We start from the raw sequence: 23,107 nt of genomic DNA, 5'->3' as shown, positions 1-23,107 counted from the left end.
TCAAGAAAGTGAAGAGACAAAATACAGATTGGGAGAAAATAATCAGGAGCCACCTCTAATAAGGGTTTAAAATCCAAATTTAAAAAAGAAAGAAAACAAGTTTTGCAACTTAACCACAAATACACAAACAACCCCATTAAAACATACAGTCAAAGGTCTTTGTTATGGATTGACTCGTGTCCCCCTACAGTGTGTCAACATGGCTAGGCTGTGATTTCCAGTGTCGTGTGATTGTCTACCATTTTGTCATCTGATGTGATTTTCCTGTGTGATTGTAAATCTATGATGACAGACCATTGTAAATTGGCTGTAAAATAAATAACATTTACTGAAATAATAAGATAAATAAACATTATGTATACACGTATGCACATTCTTTTTGCATACATGCACACTTTCATACATACGTAAACAAAAATACCGAAACCTGCTGCTGAAGTTAGTTTTGATTTGCATGTGACTCTATAGGACAGAATAGAGCTTCCCCATAGGATTTCCAAGGCTGCCATCTTTTTGGAAACTGATTTCCACATGGTTGGACCTCCAATCTCTGTTAGCAGCCAAGTGCTGAACCCTGCTTAACCAGGCCTTGATCTCTCTCTCTGTCGAAATATTGGCAGCTGAGCTCTCATCCACTGTACCACCAGGGCTCGAAATATATATGTTGTTGTTAATCTGGTGGTCGTGCCTGTTGAGTCAACAAAAATCCCGGACCTTGACTGTCTTGACCTGGAGTATTGGGGAACAGTTTTGGAGATTTTTACTATGCTTTTAAGAGAGGATCTTTATAATCTGGGAAAAAGTCCTTTTAGAAATGACTGTGGTGTGATGAATGTGATTTCTAAAAAAGCTTCTGATATGGTTTTATTTCCTTTACCCAGAGCTGAGGTTTTACTTTTGTGAAGAAGAAGTATTTCAAACTAGCTCCATTCTTAAGGATTACAACTGATACCAAATATATTCTTTTAAATGTTTCAGTTCTCAACCCAGGTGAACAGACTTAATATTCAGGATCTTGTCTACATGATACTATAGCAATTTTTTCATATTTAAAATATTCACTCTCAAGATAAAATTATCTACTTTGGTTTTGGTGAGCTCTCTATTGTATCAATAAAAATCTCTTTTATGTCAGAACTTAATCAAAGTCTGATTGAGTTAAAGAGTCAGTATGTTGGTAGGTGGGAGGAGGGACTCCCTTTATAAAAGCTCCAATTCTGTGGACATCATTCCAGAACTGACTGTTGGTAGAAGATACCGGAGGCCAGAGAAGAACCTGCTGATAGAAAGTGTCCGTGGCTGAACAATGTAAGAAGCAAGCAGATGTCCTATATGCGGGGGTTATCTTCAAATCCCCATGTAGCTGAAATGTGGATATGCCTGCTGCTTTACTCCTTTCATATACTGCAATGCAGCCTCGTGGGAAGGTTTATTGTGTCCTTTCTTCCCTGAGGTTACTAAGAAGAAAGACATCAGACAGGATTTCCACCTGCATGAGGTGATTTCTAGTATCAAGGAACTGGAGCCTCAGCTGGGACCTATTCTACGTATGGACAAAAGGATGCTGGAGTACCAAGTGGATATGACCTTAGATGTTGACACAGACAACAGTAACCTCATAATTTCTGAGGACCAGCAGAGCATTGGATACTGAGATTTCATACACAATTGGGAAGATAGTGCTGAGGGATTTAACTTTATGTGTGCCCTTGGCTCCCCTATATCCATCTCTGGCTGCCATTACTGGGAGGTGGACGTAGGAAGAAGCCCAGAATGGGATCAGGGTGTTTGCAAAGAACCAGATAATGTGTAAGCCCCACCAAGGCTCCATCTCTTGCCTGTTGTTGTTGTTAGGTGCCCTTGAGTCAGTTCCAATTCATAGTGACGCTATGTAGCACAGAACAAAACAATGCCCAGTGTTGCACTATCATCACAATCGTTGTTATTATTTAGCCCTTTGTTGCAGCCATTGTGTCAATCCATCTCGTTGAGGGCCTACCTCTTTTCTGCTGACCCTGTACTTTACGAAGCATGATGTCCTTCTCCAGGGACTGATCCTTCCTGACAACATGTCCAGATTATGTAAGATGCAGTCTTGCCATCCTTGCTTCTAAGGAGCATTCTGTCTGTACTTCTTCCAAGACAGATTTGTTTGTTCTTTTGGCAGTCCATCGTATATTCAATAGTCTTCGCCATACCACCATTTCCCATACCACCATTCAAAAGAGTCAATTTGAGGTCTTCCATATTCATTGTCCAGCTTTCACATGCATATGGTGCGATTGACACTACCATGGCTTGGGTCAGGTGCACCTTAGTCTTCAGGGTGAAATCTTTGGTTTTCCACACTTTAAAAAGGTTCTTTCAGCGGATTTGCTGAATGCAATGCATCTTTTGATTTCTTGACTGCTGCGTCCATGCATGTTGACTGTGGGTCCAAGTATAATGAAATTCTTGACAGCTTCAATCTTTCTTCCGTTTATTATAATGTGGCTTATTGATACAGTTGTGAGGGTTTTTGTTTTCTTGACTTGAGGTGTAATCCATACTGAAGGCTGTGGTCTTCAGTCTTCATCAATAAGTGTTTCAACTCCTTTTCACTTTCAGCAGGCAAGGTTTTGTCATCCACATAACGCAGGTTGGTAATGAGTCTTCCTGCAATTCTGATGCCCCTTTCTTCTTCATATAGTCGGGTTTCTCGGATTATCTGCTCAGCATACAGATTGAACAGGTAAGATGAAAGCATACACCCCTGATGCACACCTTTCCTGACTGTATACCATGCAGTATCCCCTTGTTCTGTCAGAACAACTGCCTCCTGATGTATGTAGAGGTTCCTCATGAGCCCAATTAAGAGTTCTGGAATTCCCATTCTTTGCAATGCTCTCCATTATTTGTTATGATTCACACAGTCAAATGCCTTTACATAGTCAATAAAACACAGGTAAACATCCTTCTGGTATTGTCTGCTTTCAGCCAGGATCCATCTGACACCAGCAATGACACCCCTGGGTTCGTGTCTTTTTCTCAATCTGGCTCGAATTTCTTGCAGTTGTCTGTTGATACATGGCTGCAGCTGCTTTGGAATGATTTTCAGCAAAATGTTTCTTGCATGTGATATTAATGCTTAACGTGATAGGTTTCAATAATTTTCTCATTCTGTTGGATCACTTTTCTTGGGTATAGGCATAAATATGGATCTCTTCCAGCCAGTTGACCAGGTAGCTGTCCTCCAAATTTCTTGGCATAGAGGAGCCAGCACTTCCAGTGCTGCATCCATTTGTTGAAACATTTCAATTGATATTCTGTCAACTCCTGGGGCCTTGTTTTTCACCAATGCCTTCAGTGCAGCTTGGACTTCTTCCTTCTGTATCATGGGTTCCCGATCATATGATAACTCTGGAAATGGTTGAACATAGACCAATTTTTTTTGGTATAATGAGTCTGTGTATTCCTTCCATCTTCTTTTGGTTCTTCCTGTTTTGATTAATATTTTCCCCCTAGAATTCCTTACTGTTGGAACTTGAGGCTTGAATTTTTTCTTCAGTTCTTTGAGCTTCAGAAATGCCGAGTGTGTTCTCCCCTTTTGGTTTTATATCTCCAGCTCTTTGCACATGTCAGTATAGTAGTTTACTTTGTTTTCTCCAGCCGCCCTTTGAAATCTTCTGTTCAGTTCTTTTTCTTCATCATTTCTTCCTTTTGCTTTAGCTGCTTGATGTTGAAGAGCAAGTTTCAGAGTCTCTTCTGACACCCATTTTAGTCTTTTCTTTCTTATCTATTTAATGGCCCCTTCCTTTGTTCATTTATGATGTCTTTGATGTCATTCCACAACTTGTCTAGTCTTGGATCATTAGTCTTCAATGCCTCAAATCTTTTCTTGAAATGATCTCTAAATTCAGGGGGGATATGCTGAATAGTATATTTTCGCTCTTATGGGCTTGTTCTAATTTTCTCAGTTTTAACTTGAACTTCCATATGAGCAATTGATGGTCTGCTTTTTTTTCCACAGTTGGCCCTTGGCCTTCTCCTGACTGATGATACTGAACTTTTCTATCATCTTTTTCCACAGATGTAGTCGATTTCATTCCTTCTTACTCCTTCTGGTGAAGTACCCATATATAGTTGTCATTTATGTTGGTGCAAAAGGTATGTGCAATGAGGAAGTCGTTGGTCTTTTAAAATTCTATCATAGTATCTCGCATAGATCTCTGGAATTCAGCACACAGTGCCAAAGCAATAAAGGAGGAAACTTGGATTACCACTGGGAGCCCAGGGACTGCTGTCAGCTTACTAAACTCTGTGCCTCCTTCCACGTGGTATTAACATGGAGAAAAGTAGATCTCAAGTGCTTCAGTCATTCTGTCCTGTTTGGAACATTGTCCTTTTTTATCTATCAGAAGTAAGAGTCACGATTTGGGGGGTGGCTGCAGAATTTGGAGGTGGAGCCAGGAAGGGCTGTGTCTAAATAAGTCCCAAATGGGCAGGAACAAGGAGGACACCTTTTTAAATCGTCTGTGGGGGTGGATTCAAAATGAAAGCAGAGGACGTGGCTCGGAGTTCCTTTTGTGAAGTGTCCAGGGTCTCCACCATGGTTCCTGTGTGTCCAGGAGGAAAGGGCAAGACTCCATGTCCTGATCCTGGCCAGAGAGAGCCTGAACTAAGACAGGAGGCCCTTCAGCCCCTGTTCTTTGGACTGGATTCTTACTTCAGGAAACACATCCAAGCTAACTCAATATAGGAATCGGAATTTACTTGTCAGTTTCGTCTCCTGTGTCTTTGACTCAGACTCCATCTTCTCATTTCTTCAGTCTCACAACACACAATCACCCACCACCCTACCCTGCTGCCTTCTCTGAATGCTCTCTGAATATTTAACTGAGTATTAGTTCATTTTCCCTTTAACTTTTCTTTATACACCGAAGTCCCATCCAAATCCCCCCATCACACGGTGACTATCTGTGAGATTCCAGTAGACTCTGCACTGTCAGATGCCTTGAAAACTTGTGTCCTCGATGGTGTGAGGGTGGTAGAAATATCAGTACTCTTGTGCCCAGTGTTACATGTCTGGGAAGTAGTCTAGACCCTAAGACCTTGTTGGTCAGTACCTGTCCCTGTCCCTATCTACATCAAGCTTTCCCACCTTGGTAACACATGATTGTTTTGGCCCATTCATTCATGCTTTACCTCCCTTCTTCCATTGAATTACTTCTTCTGTAGTAGCTGATTTGGGTTCCTCATTTTCCCAGACATTGAGAGCATAGCCTCAAGTCCCAATGGGCAGAAGTGCAGGCCACCTGTTGCCTGACATGGGAGCTGAGGCAGGCTTCTTTCCCCCAGGTTCAAGTTGATGACACCTAGGAACCTGTATACATTTTTTTGGATCACCTGACATGTGGTGAAGGTGGCTAAGAACAGAGTGCTCTATCCAGGAAGGATCCGTCTCAGCTTGTTTACCATCAACATGCTGTATTGCATGCATTTTGAGCTCTGGCATCACCTCTCACTGAGGCCTCTGGAATTAGTACAAGTGAGAAGAAAGCAATGCAGATCAGAAACCCAGATTATGACAGTTGTGGCAGGGTCACTCAGTCAGCTTGCTAGGTTCTGCAATTCCCTTTGAAGTGACATTATGATGATGGGCAAGCATTTGTCACTCAACTGGTCTTGTGTCTATGACTTTTTTGGAACATGTCCTGATTCTACCCATCCAGAGAGAGATCGTAGGTGGGGGGGTGCAGATTCAATTGCGAGGTGGCCTGAGTTTATCTCCCCTTTGACTCTTCATCATGCACACAACTCCCATACATTTTCCCCTGTGGCTCAGTGCCTAACTGTGAGATCTGCGTAGGCGGTGTAAAGTCAGATACCTTGGGAACTTGTATCTCAGAAAGTCTGAGGAAGGCAGATTGTCAGTACTCTTGTGTCCAATGTTACATGTCTGGGAAGAAGTGTGGATATTATGACTTTGGTGGGGAGAACCTTGCACCTTTCTCACGCACATCCGGCTCTACCACCTTGATCTCACATGAATGTTTGGGTCCCTCCATTCACGCTTTATCTCCCTTCTTCCACTGGATTTCTTCTGCTAGAAACTATGTCAGTTCTTGGTTTTCCTCAGAAGTCTGAGGTGGCAATGGGCCAAAGGAGAGTCCACCTCTTGGCTGGCATCAAAGATCAGAAACCCAGATTATGACAGTGGTGGCATGGACACTGAGTTGGCTGTCTAGGATCTGTACTTCCTTTCAACTTGATATTAGGATGGTGGGGAAGGCTTTGTCACGCAGCTGTTCCTGTGTCTATGGCCTTTGTTGGATACATCCAATTGTTCCCATCTGGCAACACATCACAGGTGGGGGGGGTGGAGTCAACCGGGAGGTGGAAAGTGGAAAGGCTGTGGCTGATAGGTCCAACGTGGTATGGGTTATGGTGTATCTCACTAGGTGGTGTCCAGGATGGAGTACAGACGAAGGTGAGGGAGTGTATTCAAGTTCAGTTTGCAACGTGTGCAGGGTCTCCACCACCGATCTTTAGAGGCTGGAAAGAAAGCCCAGGATCCCAGGGCCTGTTCCTGACCAGAGAGCCTGAGTGCAGATGGAAACTCCTTCAACTTCTATTTCTTTGGCTGGGGCCATCCTTCCAGAAGCCCATCCAAATCCAACTTTTTTTTTTTTCTTTCTTAGGGATCTCCACTCACCTGCTAGTTGTCTCATCTGATCTCAATCCCTGACTCAGGTCTCCATCTCTCACGTCTTTAGCTAAACAGTACTCCCAAATCTCACCTGCACTACCCTAGGGTTTCTTACAAACGGGATCTGCCCAACTAACTCAGCCTGAAGTTGTTCCCCTCCTATTCAATAGGTTTAACTCACGTGGGAGAGAAACCATGTATTTGCAATGAATGTTGAAAAACCTTCGGTTTTCATTCATCATTTAGTTGACATATGCTAATTCATACCAACCCAGAAGCAATAAAAATGTCATCAATATGGGAAAGTATTTAGACAATGCTCTAAGATTATAGAATAGGAAATTACTCACTGGGCAGTAAAATCATATAAAGGTGTGCCATGTATGAAAGCTATTAGACAATATTTTGACCTTAGACAACATGAAAGACCTCACACTGGGGAGAAACCCTATGTTAATAATCACTATGGTAGATATTTCAGTAAGTATACAAATCTTCAACAACATGAACACTTTCACAATAGAGAGACACCATAAATGTCAACAATGTGGGAAAGCATTTATTCAAAGTTCTCATCTCGGACAACACGTAAGAACTCACATAGGAAAGAAACTCTATGTTTGTAATCATTGTGGAAGGGCGTATAGTTACTATTCAATCCTTCAACAACATGAATTCATTTATACTGGAGAGAAACCATATAAATGTCAGCCATGTGGGAAAGCATTTAATAAAAGTGCTAGCCTTCAAGAACTTGTGAGAAGTCATGCTGGAAAGGAACTTATAAATACAACGAATGTGTAGAAGCCTTTAGACTTAGCTGCCAAGTTTATATCCACAGAGAGCCCACACAGGGGTGATACACTATATCTGTCATCAGCTCTCACCTTTATACAGAACAGAGAACCCATACGATGTAGATATCTTATTTTTGCGATACATGGGGGTGAGCTTTTACCAGAAATTTTCCATTTTAATCTACCAGAGAATTCATATGGAGATAAATTCCACTGCTGTAATAAGTGTGTAAGAATCTTCACCTGGATTTTGAGCACTGGAATACTCAAGAGAACTCAGAGGAGGAATAAATCTTGAAAAAGTCAAAAAGGCAGGAAAGCCTTTGCTAGGAGTAGCAAGCTGCTTGGGGAAAAACTAAAAAAAGATTCATAATGCAGAGAAAATTCCATGAAAGAAACGTGCAAATCTCATTACTCATGGAACAACACGTTTGGGACATGAGAGGATTCCCACCTGTCTGAAAGTGTACAAAACACTTTCGGTGGAGTGCATGAATGAACGTCTACAGTGATCACTCATCCCTAAGTCAGCATTAAAGATGTCACTTTGATGAAATACTAATTCTAAAGCTAAAGTTAAAAAGCCTTCACCTGGAGTTCACCTTAGAGAACTCATACTGGGAGAGGTGAGGCCAAGATGTTTGAGTAATCAGATGCTTCCTGTGGTCCCTCTTACCACAAAGATCCAAAAATACTGGTGTATTGAATATTTATGACAGTCTAGGAACTCTGAACATTAAAGACAATGTTCAGGAATGTGACTGAGTGGCATGGGCAGGGAGAGAGGGTTCAGAAGTAGTGAGGATTTGCCACACCTGAACTGCCTTGAACTGGCACCCTGGAGGCCAGGATCAGCTGGCACCAGCATTGAGGCAATATAAAAAAAACTCATAGTAGGAAAATCCTCAACAAAGAATTTTTAGCATGCAATTGAGGTAAGAAATCAGATCTCTGTCCAATGCCTAATTGGTACAAATACATACCGTAAACATACGGAATGGTAAAATGGTTTTAGAAATTAGGAATATAATATTTGATAACAAATAGCAAAAACAAAGCAAACCACTTCAACAGATCAGTAGTCGCAGATATGTAGACACTAATAGTTCTTGAAAAATGTATTTACGTTGGTACATATCTAAAGAACAGGAAACATTGTGTTGAGTAATAATGGGCAATTTTTCTTTTAATGTTCCTGCTGTTATTGTTGATGACTTGAACACTTTCTATTTTTATGCATATCTAAACATATTTACAAAGATCGGGGTCAATTAGAAAATAAATGTAGATGGTAGGTGAAAGACTTAGAACACAATTTGATGGATGTTGTGTATTTTATTAGTTTTCAAGGGGTACATACATTGGAAAGATGAATAGAAACATGGAAATATAAATGTTTTGTGACTACTCATGATGCATTTGTTTCTTATGCTTAAAATGTCATCCGTTATTGTCCTCATAACTTAACAGGGAACAAAAGTTTCATCTTTAAGAGGAAACACATTCGTGAGCCCTGGAGGATTTTGAGCACCTTGGCGGAAACATCACCAGAATTCAAGGTCAGAAAATGGGTCATTTTCTACATTCAGATTTGTTTTCCAGGGAATATTTTCCCCCTGAAGAACACAGAGGTATCTGAGAGAATGAATAGGTGGGAGATCTTTGCAAACAGGGAGAGAGTCTCATTTTCTAAAGGCCACAGGACTCCTGGGGGTGAATACACTAACTCACAGATATTGAGTCACAAAGCACCGCACATTTGATATCTATTATGCAAACATTTTCTACAAATTCCCCTTATTTGTTCTGGATGAAAGGATCCTGAAAAAGAAAATCTTGAAGAAATAAATATTTGCAAGGGTAGATTCCATTTTCTAAGGTAAACTTTCATGAAATCTGGCCAGGGAGAGCTGCATAATAAGTTGTAGCCCCTCTCAGAATAATTCCTTTTTCTTTCTTGTCTATAGTATGTATGATAACCTTGAGAGCTATTAAAGGATAAGGTGGTTGAGGTATGACTTTCCGGGACCCATAAAGCACTGCATGCAGCTTGCAACATATATGATGTGTGTATATCTATAACATCATCTGATCCTAGGGGATTGTGCCTCCGAAATATTTAGGCATCCTTGGGATAAATGATTCATGTAGGAGAAGCATCAGGTATCTAGTGTAGGTTGGAAGACAGGTGCTTCAGCCAGTGTCACAGATGCTGCTGTCAAGCAAGGTGTGAAAAATTCCCCACAATCTTGTGCCATGAGTGGATACCACAAATTTTATTTGGTGGTTTATTTTTATATTGTATTTCATCTAACGTATGTTATTAACTTCCTCATCAAGTGTTCAATTAGTTAACAGGTATTTGGTGAGGGTCTCTGATGTTTCAGACCATGACTTTTTTCTGGTGCTTAAGTAGAAATGATGCAATGTCTCTCTCTTCAGATAATTTACATTCTAGTGTAGGCAATAAAAACAAATTGCAGAATACCATGTCTGATAATGAAAGACTAAAGTGGATAAATTCTTACAGATGATTTGCATGGCATAAGTAACAATCCAGCTGTTGTAATCGTGAATGCAGGAGAGATCTGTATAAATGATAAACACAGGTTCTATCTAATGGAAGGCATTTCTTCATGCAAAGATGTGTGTGATTGAGCTCTTTCCAAGAGGAGGAAAATGCATTCTGAACAGAAGTTGATTTTGTTCTGAACTCTTCAAACGAGAATGAATTTATGTCCTAGGAAGTGTCTGTGGGCAGAATAGAGTGAGAATGGTGAATAGAGAGGGCAGCTCATGACGCTTCTGAAAGAGTCATGGTGAAGATTAAGGGCCCAGTGGAGACGGGAAAAGTGGGCAGGTTTGTGATATACTTTGGAGCCTGAGCTGACAAGGAGTGCTGGTGGATTGCTGGTGAAAATGGAGCACTGTGTCATAGCATCTTGTTGCCTCCAAGTGTGAGTGCAAGGTCAGTTTCCTACCGGGTTTCCCTGACCCCAGGGAGTGGTGAAGTAGAAGGCTGAGTCATACTGCATCCTTATTGCAGGGTGGGTTGGTGCTTCAATCTCACTGTTTCACCCCGATACCAAGGGAGGGGAAGGAAGACAAAATCATCTTTCCTGCTTCCATTGTGCTCCACTTTGTTGATGCTAAGTGGGGGTGGATGCTCAGATGCCCAGCAACCACCCGTGACACATAGAAGAAATGAGATTGTGGACATGATTTCCAATTACACCTCTTTTGCACTGCCATGTTGAAATTCACTGCTGCTGGATGGGTGTGGAGCTTCAGCTTCATGGCGTTTCTCAGTGACAACAGGGAGGGGGATATCTGGTGCTTTTATTAGCCCTGACTTATTCCATCCTGTTCTGTATTGGTATAAGAAGGGGGTAAAATTTCAGCTCCCCATCCATGCACCCTGACCTTATGTTACCACAAAAAAAAAAAAAAAAAACAAAAAAACAAAACTTCTACCTGCATCCGGTGGAAAAACACAGAATATTAGCTGCCTGCTAAGTGATTTAGACTACGTGAGTCAGGAGAATGCTATAGCAGTCCTGCTTTCCATCTTGCCAATCTTGGATTTGTGAGCTCCTACGGTTGTGTGAGTCAGGAGAAACCTCTTTCCTGCCTCATGGACTTGGGACTTCACAACCTCTAAAAACCTCCTGAGCCATTTCCTTGTTATAAATCTCTCTCTCTCTCTCTCTATGTATTTATACGCTTTACTGGTTCTGCTTCTCTAGAGAATCAGCCTAAAACAATGCATCTACGCAAAGAAAGATAGTCTCACAATTGGACCAATAAGCAACATCATGGTAAACAGAGAAAATATTGAAGCTGTTAATCATTTCATTTAACTTGGATTCAGAATCAATGCCCATGGAAACAGCAGTCAAGAAATCAAACGACACAGTACATAGGACATATCTGCTGCAAATGACCTCTTGAAAGTGTTAAAAAGCAAAGATATCACTTTGAAGACTAAAGTGCACTTGACTCAAGCCATGGTGCTTCAGTCACCTCACATGCACGGGAAAGTTGCACGATGAATAACGAAGACAGAAAGAGAATTGATGCCTTTGAATTATGGTGTTGACTGTATCAAATATATACCATGAAGAGACAGAATTTTGAGCAAATTTGTCTTGGAAGAAGTACAGCCAGGAGCAAGAATTGTGAGAATTTGTCTCACATAGTTTGGATATTATAAGGAGGGACCAGTCCCTGGAGAAGGACATCATGCTTGGTAAAGTGGAAGGTCAGGGAAAAAGACATTCAAGGAGATGGATTGACACAGTGGCTGCCGTAATGGGCTCAAGCGTGCAACAATTGTGAGCATGGTGCAGGATAGGGCACTTTTCCATTCTGTTGTATGTAGGGTGGCTATGAGTTGGAACTAACTTGACAGCACCTAATGACAATGGCAACGTGTATTTGGTTATTTCACATAGGTGAGATCACATAGTATTTCTCCATTTGAAAACCAGAGACTAATGGTTAGAGTATTTTGCCCCTAAACAGACCTTCATGTGTAATAAATTCTGAAATATCAGAGTTGGTTTTGCACATGAGTAAGGAAATAATTACTCCCTCATGTTGGAAAGGAAACCCTTGTGGTGTAGTGGTTAAGTGCTATGGCTGCTACCTTAAAGGTCAGCAGCTCAAACCCTCCAGACAATCCTTGGAAACTCTATGGGGGTGTTCTACTGTGTCCTATAGGGTCGCTATAATTCAGAATCAACTCGACGGTAACAGGGTTTGGTTAAGTTTTGGTAACGTTGGAAAAGTGGAAGACCCTCAACGAGGTGGATTGACACAGTGGCCGCAACAATGAGCTCAAGCTTAACAACAATTGCAAGGATGGCTCAGGACTGGGCAGTGTTTTGTTCTGTTGTGCATAGGGTCGCTATGAGTCGGAACTGACTCGATGGCACCTAACAACAACAACAATGTTGGATGGGACTTCTGGTGGTGTAGTTATTAAGAGCTCGGATGCTGTCCAAATGTCAGCAGTTGAAATCCACCAGCCACTCATTGGAAACTCTCTAGGGCAGTTCTATTCTGTCCTATAGGGCCGCTATGAGTCGGAAAGGACTGGACGGCAACAGATTTGGTTTTTTCGGTTGTTAATCTTGGATGAAAATAAATGTAATCATATGCCCATCTCCCCAAATTTTTAAATATGTATGTGAAATGTATCAAGGGCTAAGTATAGAATTGGAAAAATATAGAGATACATTAGAAAATGTAGGGTAAAATTTCATGATTTCAGGGCTTGGAAGATTTTTAAGAACAATTTTTATTGTGCTTTAAGTGAAAGTTTACAAATCAAGTCAGTCTCTCATAGAAAACATTTATATACAACTTGTTATATACTTCTAGTTGCTCTCCCCCTTAGGAGACAGCACACTCCTTCCCTCCACTCTCTGTTTTCGTGTCCATTCGGCCAGCTTCTGACACTCTCTCCCCTCTCCTCTCCCCTTCCAGACAGGAGCTGCCCACATAGTCTCATGTGTCTACTTGATCCAAGAAGCTGACTCTTCACCTGTATGATTTTCTGTCCCATAGTCCAGTGCCATCCCTGTCTGAAGAGTTGGCTTTGGGAATGGTTCCTGTCTTGGGCTAAGAGTAGGTCTGGGGACCATGACCTTTGGGGTCCTTCTAGTCTCAGTCAGACCACTGAGTCTGGTGTTTTTATGAGATTTTGAGGTCTGCATCCTACTGGTCTCCTCCTCCATCAGGCCTTCTGTGTTGTGTTCCCTGTCAGGGCAGTCATTGGTTGTAGCCGGGCACCATGTGGTTCTTCTGGTCTCAGGCTGATGTAGTCTCTTGTTTATGCAGCCCTTTCTGTGTCTTGGGCTCAGAATTACCTTGTGTCTTTGGTGTTCTTCATTCTCCTTTGTTCCAGGTTGGTGGAGACCCATTGATGCATCTTAGATGGCTCTTTGCTAGCATTTAAGGCTTGGAAGATTTTTTTTTTAAATTATGAAAACTACAACTGCAAATATTAAACTGGAAATCTTAAAAAACAAATTGACAAATTAGATGATGAGATCATTGCAATTATATTAGATTAACTAGATTAGGTAAATGTGATTGGATTAACTGAAATTGAATTTGGGTTGATTGCCTTAGAGTGAATTGTTTACATTACTTTGGGAGTGGATCTAAAGATTTGAATAGATCATCTGAGACTGGAACTCAGGAATTACCTCTGGATTAAAAAAAGAAGACTAAAGAAAACAATCAAAGCCATTGGGGTGGAGTCGATTCCAATTCATGGTGACCCTATGGGACTTAGGATAACTGCCTCATAGGGTTTCCAAAGAGCAGCTGGTGGATTCAAACTTTCTTGGACTGAGACTCCATCTTCTCAGCTCTTCAGCCAGGCAAAGCACAAGCATCTGCAACCCTGCCCCACTGGCCCCACTCAAGGGATTCTGCCTTTCCAATTCAGCCTGAATCCATTTCCTCTTTGACTCCTTATCATGCACCCAACTCATGTCCATATCCCACTGTAACCCAGTGTCTATCTGTGAGATCCAAATAGACTGTGTAGGGCGAAGTGCCTTGAGAACTTGTGTCGTCGAAGGTCTGAGGAAGCAGATTGTCAGTACTCTTGTGCCCAGTGTTATTTGTCTGGGAAGAAGCCTGGACCCTACGACCTTGGTGGCCAGGACCAGGGACTGTCCCCAGTGACATCCAGCTCTACCTACTTGGTCCTACATGGTAGGCTGGGCCCTTCTTCTCACATTTTCCCTCCTGTCTTCCATTGGATTCTTTCTTCAGCTAGTACTGCTTCAGGTTCCAGATTTTTTTTTTTTTAAAACTGGAAATATTAAGCAAGCAACAAATTAACAAATTACCTGGTTAGATAACTGTGGTGGTATTAGATTAACTAGAATAGGTAAATGTGATTGGATTAAGCAAATCAAATTATTGATTGATTGCATTAGAGTGAATGAATTACATTACAAAGGAGCCAATCTAAAGATTTAATTAGATCAACTGTGATCGGGTTATATGGATTAATTGAATGTGATGGATGGAATTGATTCGATTAAAGAGCACATAAATCACATGACTTTGAGACAACATAAAAGCTTGTGAGTCCATTGTTCTTAGTCCAGTGCGGTCTTCTCTTCAGGTTTGTGAGCTCCTCTCCCGGCTATTTAGCCTATTCAGAGGCTTTGAGAAGGAATCCTACTGCTTATTTTGGAATCTCATGCCCTGGAACCTGTACCACGGAGCCATCCCAGTATCCATCCATTGAGGATCTGTTGACACAGCCACAGACAGCTGGGCTTCAGGTTAGTCTTTTATTTATTTTTTTAATTTTAACTTCTTTTAAATGCTCAGAGATATAGTCCTTTTGAAAATCTACAGTGTTTTGGCACTTTGTATGGAGGTAAGCATTGTTTAGCTTTTTAAAGGCTGATAAAATGTATCATTCTGAATACAATTATTGCATTAAGATTTGAGTTTCAAAGTAAATATAGCCCAGTGTCCTGCCTTGTGTGGGATAGTGCATGAGTAGTTGTAGAGTCCTGGTGGTTTTGCCAAAGTAATTAAAAGACTAAAGAATTAAATTGTGCATTCTTATTTCATGTAGATTCATTGTGCATTTATCAGAAATGAGTTATAACGTGAGACAATGAAGGTAAACCACTAAACAAAACAGTCCAGGTCATCAACTGTGAAGGTCCCAATCTACTAAGGGAAACAATGATTTTCGGTGTTCATTCGTCATTGGAAATTGCCTCCTCTCATATAAAAGGTGAAGCCCTGGTGTTGCAGTGGCTAAGCACTGGGCTGCTAACCACAAGGGTGGCAGTTTGAGTGTACCAGCCACTCCTCGGAAGCCCTATAGGGTAGTTTTACTCTGTCATATAGGGTTGCTATCAGTCGGAATCGACTTGACTGGAATATGTAAAAGGTGGAAATTTTAGCTTTTAAGAAGAGAATATTTTTTTCCCCAGACTTTTATATAAATTTAACAAAGAATAGACATACCATTCCCATAACCTTTGAGTTTTTTGTAAGTCTGGGGAAACTTAGGCTTTTTTTTTCCTAGTACAGTCGATTATGCTAAATTATAAAAATCAGAACCATTCATTCAATGCTACAAATTCTAATTCACCAACTATGTGACAAGAGTTTGATCTGAGGGCAGGCAGCTCCCTTTGTGGGAGGAGGTAATCGTGATAGAGGGTGAGATGACTTTGCGAGCAGAGGAAAATGATCTAGATTTGACTTCGTGGGCACCTTCGTACCGATTGGGAGATGAAGGCGTATGAGGAATTTTGTCTCCGTCTATATACAATGTTTTCCTTATCTCGTGATTCAGGAAACCAAGTCAATTTCTGAGGAAGACTGGCCTGAAGCTTGAAGGAGCTGAGGCAGACGGCAGTTGATTACACATAGCGTCAGCCTGACAGACCTCATAAAGTCCAGACCATGAAGAGGCAATGGAGAGGACCGGTGGCACAAAATGTTCCCCAACCAGAGCAGGAAGATCCCAGGGTAAGTGGAGGCTTGGACCTCTCAGGAACCAGAAGGGCTGAATGGATTCCAGAGAGATGGCTTGAAGATGTAAACTTTTGTGTCCTTAACTCAATTGTTCTTTCTCATTTAAGGCTGGTCCTGTTTGCGACCTTCTCACCGGGCTAATTAGCCCATTTATACTGTTTGAGGAGGAGTCTTACTCCCTAGTTAGTGTCCTTTCCAGCCTAGTGTTTGTCAATGTCTTGAAATCTGGCTCATAATCCTCATCCTTAGACTTCCCAGTTGTTCCTCCCAGTCCCCTGCTCTAACATGGGCAGGGCCATAATCCCCTGAAATTCCTTACACATATCGGGCCATGTGCAGATGTTCCCTTCTCAAAACAAGACCTAACTATTAAAATCTGATCTTATACTGAGCTTTGAAATCTGCCTGTTATTTCTGCTGAGTCACCAACCAGCACTTTCTCCACCCACAGAGGAAGTGTAAGAACTGCGGAGCCTTTGGGCACACAGCAAGAAGTAAGAGGTGCCCCATAAAGTGCTGGAGTAGGGTTGTAGTGCCCAAAGCCTTGGGCTCAAAGAAGATGAAGGAGAACACGGAGCCAAAGAAATCCCAGGAGCCTCAGACTCTTTGGCCCTTTAACAACTTGGAAAGAGAGAAGGAACAAAGACAAAGGTGAGGAACATGGAAAGTCCTTGTGTATTGAAAGAGATGATGTGTTTTCATCTCTATGTCGTGTGTCCTGCCATCAGGGTAACTGGAGAGAAATAGGACAGGGTAACTGGAGAGAAATAGCCAAGGGCTGAATATGCTCCCGGATAATCACTAAGGGGAGGGGCCAGGGTAAATCTTGGAGCTTTGAACTTGAACATGGCAGGGACAATACAACAGAATGTAGCTTACAGTAGAGAATGGACAAAATGTGGGGGTGAATGGGTTGTAGGATGAATCTGAGATGAGGGACTGGGCAGCCTTGGAAAAGATCACAGTGATTCAATACCTCCCTCATCCCAAAACAATAGAACTGGGACCCCAGAATTCTTATCTTATGTTGGGAGAGTAACCTGGGGTGTGTCCTCTTAACACGTTTTTCTTTTTCGCATCAGGCAAGGAGAGTATGACAGAAAAGCTCTACTCCAGAAATTTCCCAAGAGACCCGAAGGGAAGCAGCAGCAAAATTGGAAGGAATCGACAGAATCTTTTGACTATTTAAGGGTGAGTCAAGCAGGTTCCCTGCTCTATTTCTCTTCTGTGTAAGCGAGTTTTTCTTCACTCCCGTGTCCCATCTGTGCCAAAAGGTTTTAAAATTCTGTTCTGGCCAATAGAATTTCAAATTTTTGTATGTATTTCGGATGCCATTTTCCCTTTGTTTTTGTAATATTTCTTGTGTGCCTACCAAAAACATGCTAGTGGGAGCATTTCGTGCATAGGTATAAGTGATTTAGTCAGATGCCTTCCAAGAGGTAGACTCCTACATGGGAAAATATGCATCTTTTAAGTTGCGTTACATATTTCCAAATATCTCTTGAAAACACATTAGCCATCCATCTGCCTTCAAAAGACCTTTAGCCATGTCCACCCCATAGAAGTCTGTAGGAAAGGGCTTGTTCCACGTCATTAAGCAAGATATGGTAGTACAAACGTTGATAGTTTTCAGTGTGATGGGAACAATGTATCTAGCTGATATTGCAGCTTATTTTCCCTGAGCCTAACTGAGGTTGGGTACCTCTTCATATCCAAAGAGACTGCCTGTATTTCTTCCACTGTTAGAGAAAATTCGAAAACTTTCATGCCTTTATGTTGGTTGATTTTTCTTTTCCACTTGACTTGGAGGAAATCCTAATATATGTCCTGCGGTGTCTTCTCCCACAGCACCCTTGCAGGCCCATGCCCGTTCACACTACCAAGATGCGATCTGCCTTGGACCCTTCTCTCAGAAACTGGCCACATGTAAGGAAACCTGACCAGAAATCCATCTTCCTTGAAAGGTCTCCTATCCAAGATCACGATCCAAGCTTCTTCTCATCTCACGGACAAACTAAAGAAGAAGTGGTTATCACTGGCTCTTCTCAGCCAGCAACCAAACACTTTGGCCAGGACTCTACCGTCCTGGCCAAGACAACAGACAACAGATGTGATGCTTGTGCTTATGTTTCCCAGCCAGCCTCAAAAACCCTTGCCCTGGGCCATGTCCTCAGCCCCAAGGCACAAGCCCAGGGTCCTGATAGCATCTCAAAATTCAGTCCACAGCCTGCCAGAGGTAGAAGGGGCCAGGATGCTCCACTCAGCATTCAGGCACCAGGAAAAAGATCTGCCCAGACCCCCGAACAGAACTGCTTGAATCCTGCAAAGAAAGCAAAACTCACAACCCTCCAGATTGTGCAACAGAGCAGAAAGAGACCTGATGTAGGAGCTGGCCAGCCTCTCTCCAATTCAACTGAATTTGTACCCAACGGGCCACCCCAAGTCACCGGGATGACTGACCTCCAGCCGCCACACAGTAGACCTCAACTGAATACTGTCGAAACCAGCCCTATCCTTCCACCCCCACTTTCTAGCTCTGTTGCACGACAGCCACTCAGAATTGTCTTCACAAGACTGGAAAATGGACAGTGGAGCTCCAGGTTCAGAACATCTCCCACCTCTCTCCCTCCTGAGTAGCGTACACCTCTTGTAGGAGCCCTTAGGTTCTTGAGAATTGTGAGAGACAGAGTTCCTGGATTGTAGTGAGGCTTCTGGCCTCCTTTTAAGGGGAGTGACTGGGAGTGAGACCTCTATGGTAGGGACCCTCAGCCTCAAGCCTCACATCAATGGATTGTGACTAAATGAGCACAGAGGGGAAAGATGCGGAGAACAGGGTGTATTTGTTGAATCACATCCTCAGATGTGGTGGGAGTGCAATGGTGGACTCTCAGGTATTGTCAAAAGACAGACATGCCGAGACTGCCTATTTTAATTTTGCATATTAAGTTGTATATAATATGGACCTTATGCAACAGGTCTATAGTAAATAGTTGTTGTAATTTAGTTATTTTGATAGGAACTAAGTCAACATGGGAGTAAATATTCAAGTATACTGTCACTGGAAGCTATGTAATTCATTGTATTTGATGTGAAAGTGAGTAAGTTTTGGAAAGACTTAAAGAACCCATCAGTGGGATCTGTCTGATTTAAGCAGTGCCGTGTACTGAGGCTAAGATTTTGACTCTGTGGGAAAGTGTAAGTGGAAACCAGCATTGGGAATATTCTATTGATCTTTTTTGTTATTTACATTTACTGGAAAGTTGTATTGTAAATTTTCTTCAATGTTAATAAAATGTTCACAGGTACATTTTGTGTGGGTATTTTTATTTGCACATAATCTAAACCCCAAAGGTCCATATAAATATGCATTTGTTTGATTAACCGGATAGTAAGAAGAACTTCCATACACACAGTTTATTCTTGGACCTAGAATTTGCTTGAAATACGCATTTTCAGGTGCAACCCAGCCCTACTGCATCCAAATAGCAATATTCTCAATTGATTCATGTGAAGATTAAGTTGTGAGAAGCACTACTTAGGGACTGACTTGTCTCATATGAGTCACTTGGTGAACTTTAATTTACACAGGTGCTTAGCCCAGAAATAGAAATTTACTGTGTTGCTATCTACATTTGCTCACCTGATCAAGAAAAAGGGGCTGGCTCTTTAGGGAGTTTGATTTCCTTAGGAATAGCAAATAACTTGCTTCTCCCTCCATATGCAGCACCTGTTTCTAGAGTGCTTTTTTATTTCTCCCGGGACCTCATTCCTTTAGCATAGACACCTACTAGTTGTGCGATAAGGTGCATAAGAAAGATGTGGAGATATGAAGAAAGTAAAGAGACAATGTACACATGAAGAGAAAGGTATCAGGAACCCTATCTAATAAGGGTCTCATATCCAAATTCAAAACAACAAAGAGAAGAACTTTTGCAACCAAAGCACAAATATACAAAGAACCCAATTAAAAAAGTGGGCAAAGGACTTTGTTATGGATTGAATTGTGTCCCCTTAAAATGTGGCTAGGCCGATTCCCAGTATTGTGTGATTGTCCCCCATTGTGTCATCTGATGCGATTTTCCTGTGTGATGTAAATCAACGATGTTAATGAAGCAGTGTTTGAGGCAGTTGTATTGATGAGGCAAGACGCAATCTACAAGAAGCAAGAAATCTCACAAAATGGAAGAACACTGTAAACTGGTTGCAGAATAAATAAAATTTACTGAGATAGTAAGATAAATAAACATTATGTATACATGTATGCATGTGCATATTTGCATACATCCATACTTTCATTCATACAAAAAGAAAAAACCCAAACCCCTTGTTGAGGTGTTGATTTTGATTCAGATGTGACACTACAGATCTGCCCATAGGCTTTCCAAGACAGTCATCTTTTTGGAAGCTGATGTTCACATGGTTGGACCTCTGATGTCTGTTAGCTGCCAAGTGCTGAATCCTGCTTGGGCAGAGTTTGACCTCTCTCTGTCTAGAACATTAGCAGCTGAGTTCTCATCCCCTCTGCCACCAGGACTCCAAATAAACATAGGGTTGTTGATCTGGTGGTGGTACCTGCTGAGTCAACCAAAAACTAGGACCTTGACTGGCTTGACCTGGAGTATTGCGGAACGGTTTTGGGTTTTTTTGTTTTTTTTTTCACTATGCTTTTAAGACAGGATCTTTGGACTCTACAGAAAAATTCCTTTCAGAAATTACTGTGGTGTGATGAATGCAATTCCTAAAAAGCCTTCGGATATGGTTTGAATTCCTTTATCTAATGCTGAGGTTTTACTTTTGTGAGCAAGAAGTATTTCAAACTAGCTCCATTCTTAAGGATTGCAATTGATGCCAAATATTTCATTTTAAATGTTTCAATTCTAAAGCCAGATGAACAGACTTAATATACAGGATCCTGTCTAGATGATACTCTCCCATTTGTTTCATATTTAAAATAAATCACTCTCAAGATAAAATTATCTACTTAGGTTGTTGTAACTTCTCCATTGTATGAGTAAAAATATCATTAATGTCAGAAGACAATCAATGTTTGATTGAATTAAAGAGAGTCAGGATGTCAGTAGGTAGGAGGAGGGACTCTTTATAAAAGCTCTGAGTCTGTGGACATCATTCCAGAACTGACTGTTGGTAGAAGACACTGGAAGCCAGAGAAGAACCTGCTGATAGAAAGAAAGTGTCCACAGTCTGCCAGAGGTAGAGGGGGCCAGGACTCTCCACTTAGAATCCAGGCAGCAGGAAAAAGATCTGCCCACACCCCTGTACAGATTTGCTTGAATCCTGCGAAGAAAGCAAAACTCACGACCCTCCAGATTCTCCAACAGAGCAGTCAGAGACCTGGTGTGGGAGCTGGCCAGACTCTTTCCAATACAAGTGAATTTGGACCCAAAGGACCACCCCAAGTTACCAGGATGACAGACCTCCAGCCTCCGCACAGTAGACCTCAACTGAATACTGTTGAAACCAGCCCTATCCTTCCACCCCCAATTTCTAGCCATGTTCTACGACAGCCACTCAGAATTGTCTTCACAAGAATGGAAAATGGACAGTGGAGCTCCAGGTTCAGAACATCTCCCACTTCTCTCCTTCCTGAGTAGCCTACACCTCTTGTAGGGAGCCCTTAGATTCTTGAGAATTGTGGACGACACAGTTCCTGGATTCTAGTGAGGCTTCTGGCTTCCTTTTAAGGAGAGTGACTGGGAGTGAGACCTCTATGGTAGGGACCTCAACCTCCAGTGTCCCACGAAGTGATTATGACTAAATAAGCACAGAGGGGAAAGATGCAGGGAACAGGGTGTATTTGTTGAATCACATCCTCAGATGTGGTGTGAGTGCAATGGTGGAATCTCAGGTCTTGTCAAAGACAGACATGCCGAGACTGCCTATTTTATTTTTGTATATTAAGTATATAATATGGACCTTATGCAACAGGCCTGTAGTAGTTGTTGTAATTTAGGTTTTTTTGTAAGGAAGTAAGTCAATATGGGAGTAAATGTTCAAGTATAATGTCACTGGAGGCTATGTAATTAAGTGTATTTGGTGTGAAAATGACTAGATTTTAGAAAGACTTAAAGAACCCATCAGTGGGATCTGTCTCATTGAAGCAGTGCCCTGTACTGAGGCTAAGGTTTTGAGTCTGTGGGAATGTTTAAGTGAAACCAGCATTGGTTATAATCTATTGATCTTGTTTGTTATTAACATTTACTGTAAAGTTGTATTGTAAATTTTCTTCAATGTTAATAAAATGTTCACTATTATGACTTTTTGTGTGGGTGTTTTTATTTGCACATAATCTAAACCCCAAAGGTCCATATAAATATGCATTTGTTTGATTAACTGGATAATGAGAAATAACTTTCATACACACAGTTTATTCTTGGACCTAGAATTTGCTAGAAATATGCATTTTCAGGTGCAACCCAGCCCTACTGCATCAAAATAGCAATATTCTCAATTGATTCATGTGCAGATTAAGTTGTGAGAAGCACTACTTGTGGACTGATTTGTCTCATATGGGTCACTTGGTGAACTTTAATTTACAAGGGTGCTCAGCCCAGAAATATAAATTTACTCCGTGTTGCGTGAGGCTTGGACCTGGGGATTGTTAGAGATTCTGCAGACGAATCAAGTGTTCACCAGAGCGTGAGAAGCACTGCGTATGGTGGGCAAAGCTAACTCTTCAAGCTTTTGCTATCTACATTTGCTAACCTGATCAAGAAAAAGGGGCTGGCTTTTAAGGGAGTTTGATTTCCTTAGAAACAGCAAATAACTTGCTTCTCCCTCCATATGCAGCACCTGTTTCTAGAGTGCTTTTTTATTTCTTCGGGACCTCATTCCTTTAGCATAGCTACCTACTAGTTGTGCGATAAGGTACATAAGAAAGATGTGGAGATATGAAGAAAGTAAAGACACAATGTACACATGAGGAGAAAGTTATCAGGAACCCTATCTAATAAAGGTCTCATATCCAAATTTAAAAAAACAAAGAAAAGAACTTTTGCAACCAAACCACAAATATACAAACAACCCAATTAAAAAAGTGGGTAAAGGCATTTGCTATGGATTGAATCGTGTC

General features: G+C 41.5%; 1 protein-coding gene across 1 annotated transcript; it reads left to right on the top strand.

Moving 5' to 3' along the window:
- The first annotated feature begins 16,576 nt into the window (after positions 1-16,576).
- Positions 16,577-18,654, top strand: LOC104847360 (protein FAM90A5-like). The gene is made up of 3 exons (XM_064274177.1): positions 16,577-16,668; positions 17,100-17,208; positions 17,866-18,654. Exons 1-3 carry the CDS (start codon positions 16,577-16,579, stop codon positions 18,652-18,654), a joined length of 990 nt encoding a protein of 329 aa, XP_064130247.1.
- The last annotated feature ends 4,453 nt before the right edge of the window (positions 18,655-23,107 follow it).

Source organism: Loxodonta africana, chromosome 21 (assembly GCF_030014295.1).
Source record: "Loxodonta africana isolate mLoxAfr1 chromosome 21, mLoxAfr1.hap2, whole genome shotgun sequence".
Classification (NCBI taxonomy): Eukaryota; Metazoa; Chordata; class Mammalia; order Proboscidea; family Elephantidae; genus Loxodonta; species Loxodonta africana.
This window is presented reverse-complemented; position numbering and strand designations above follow the sequence as displayed.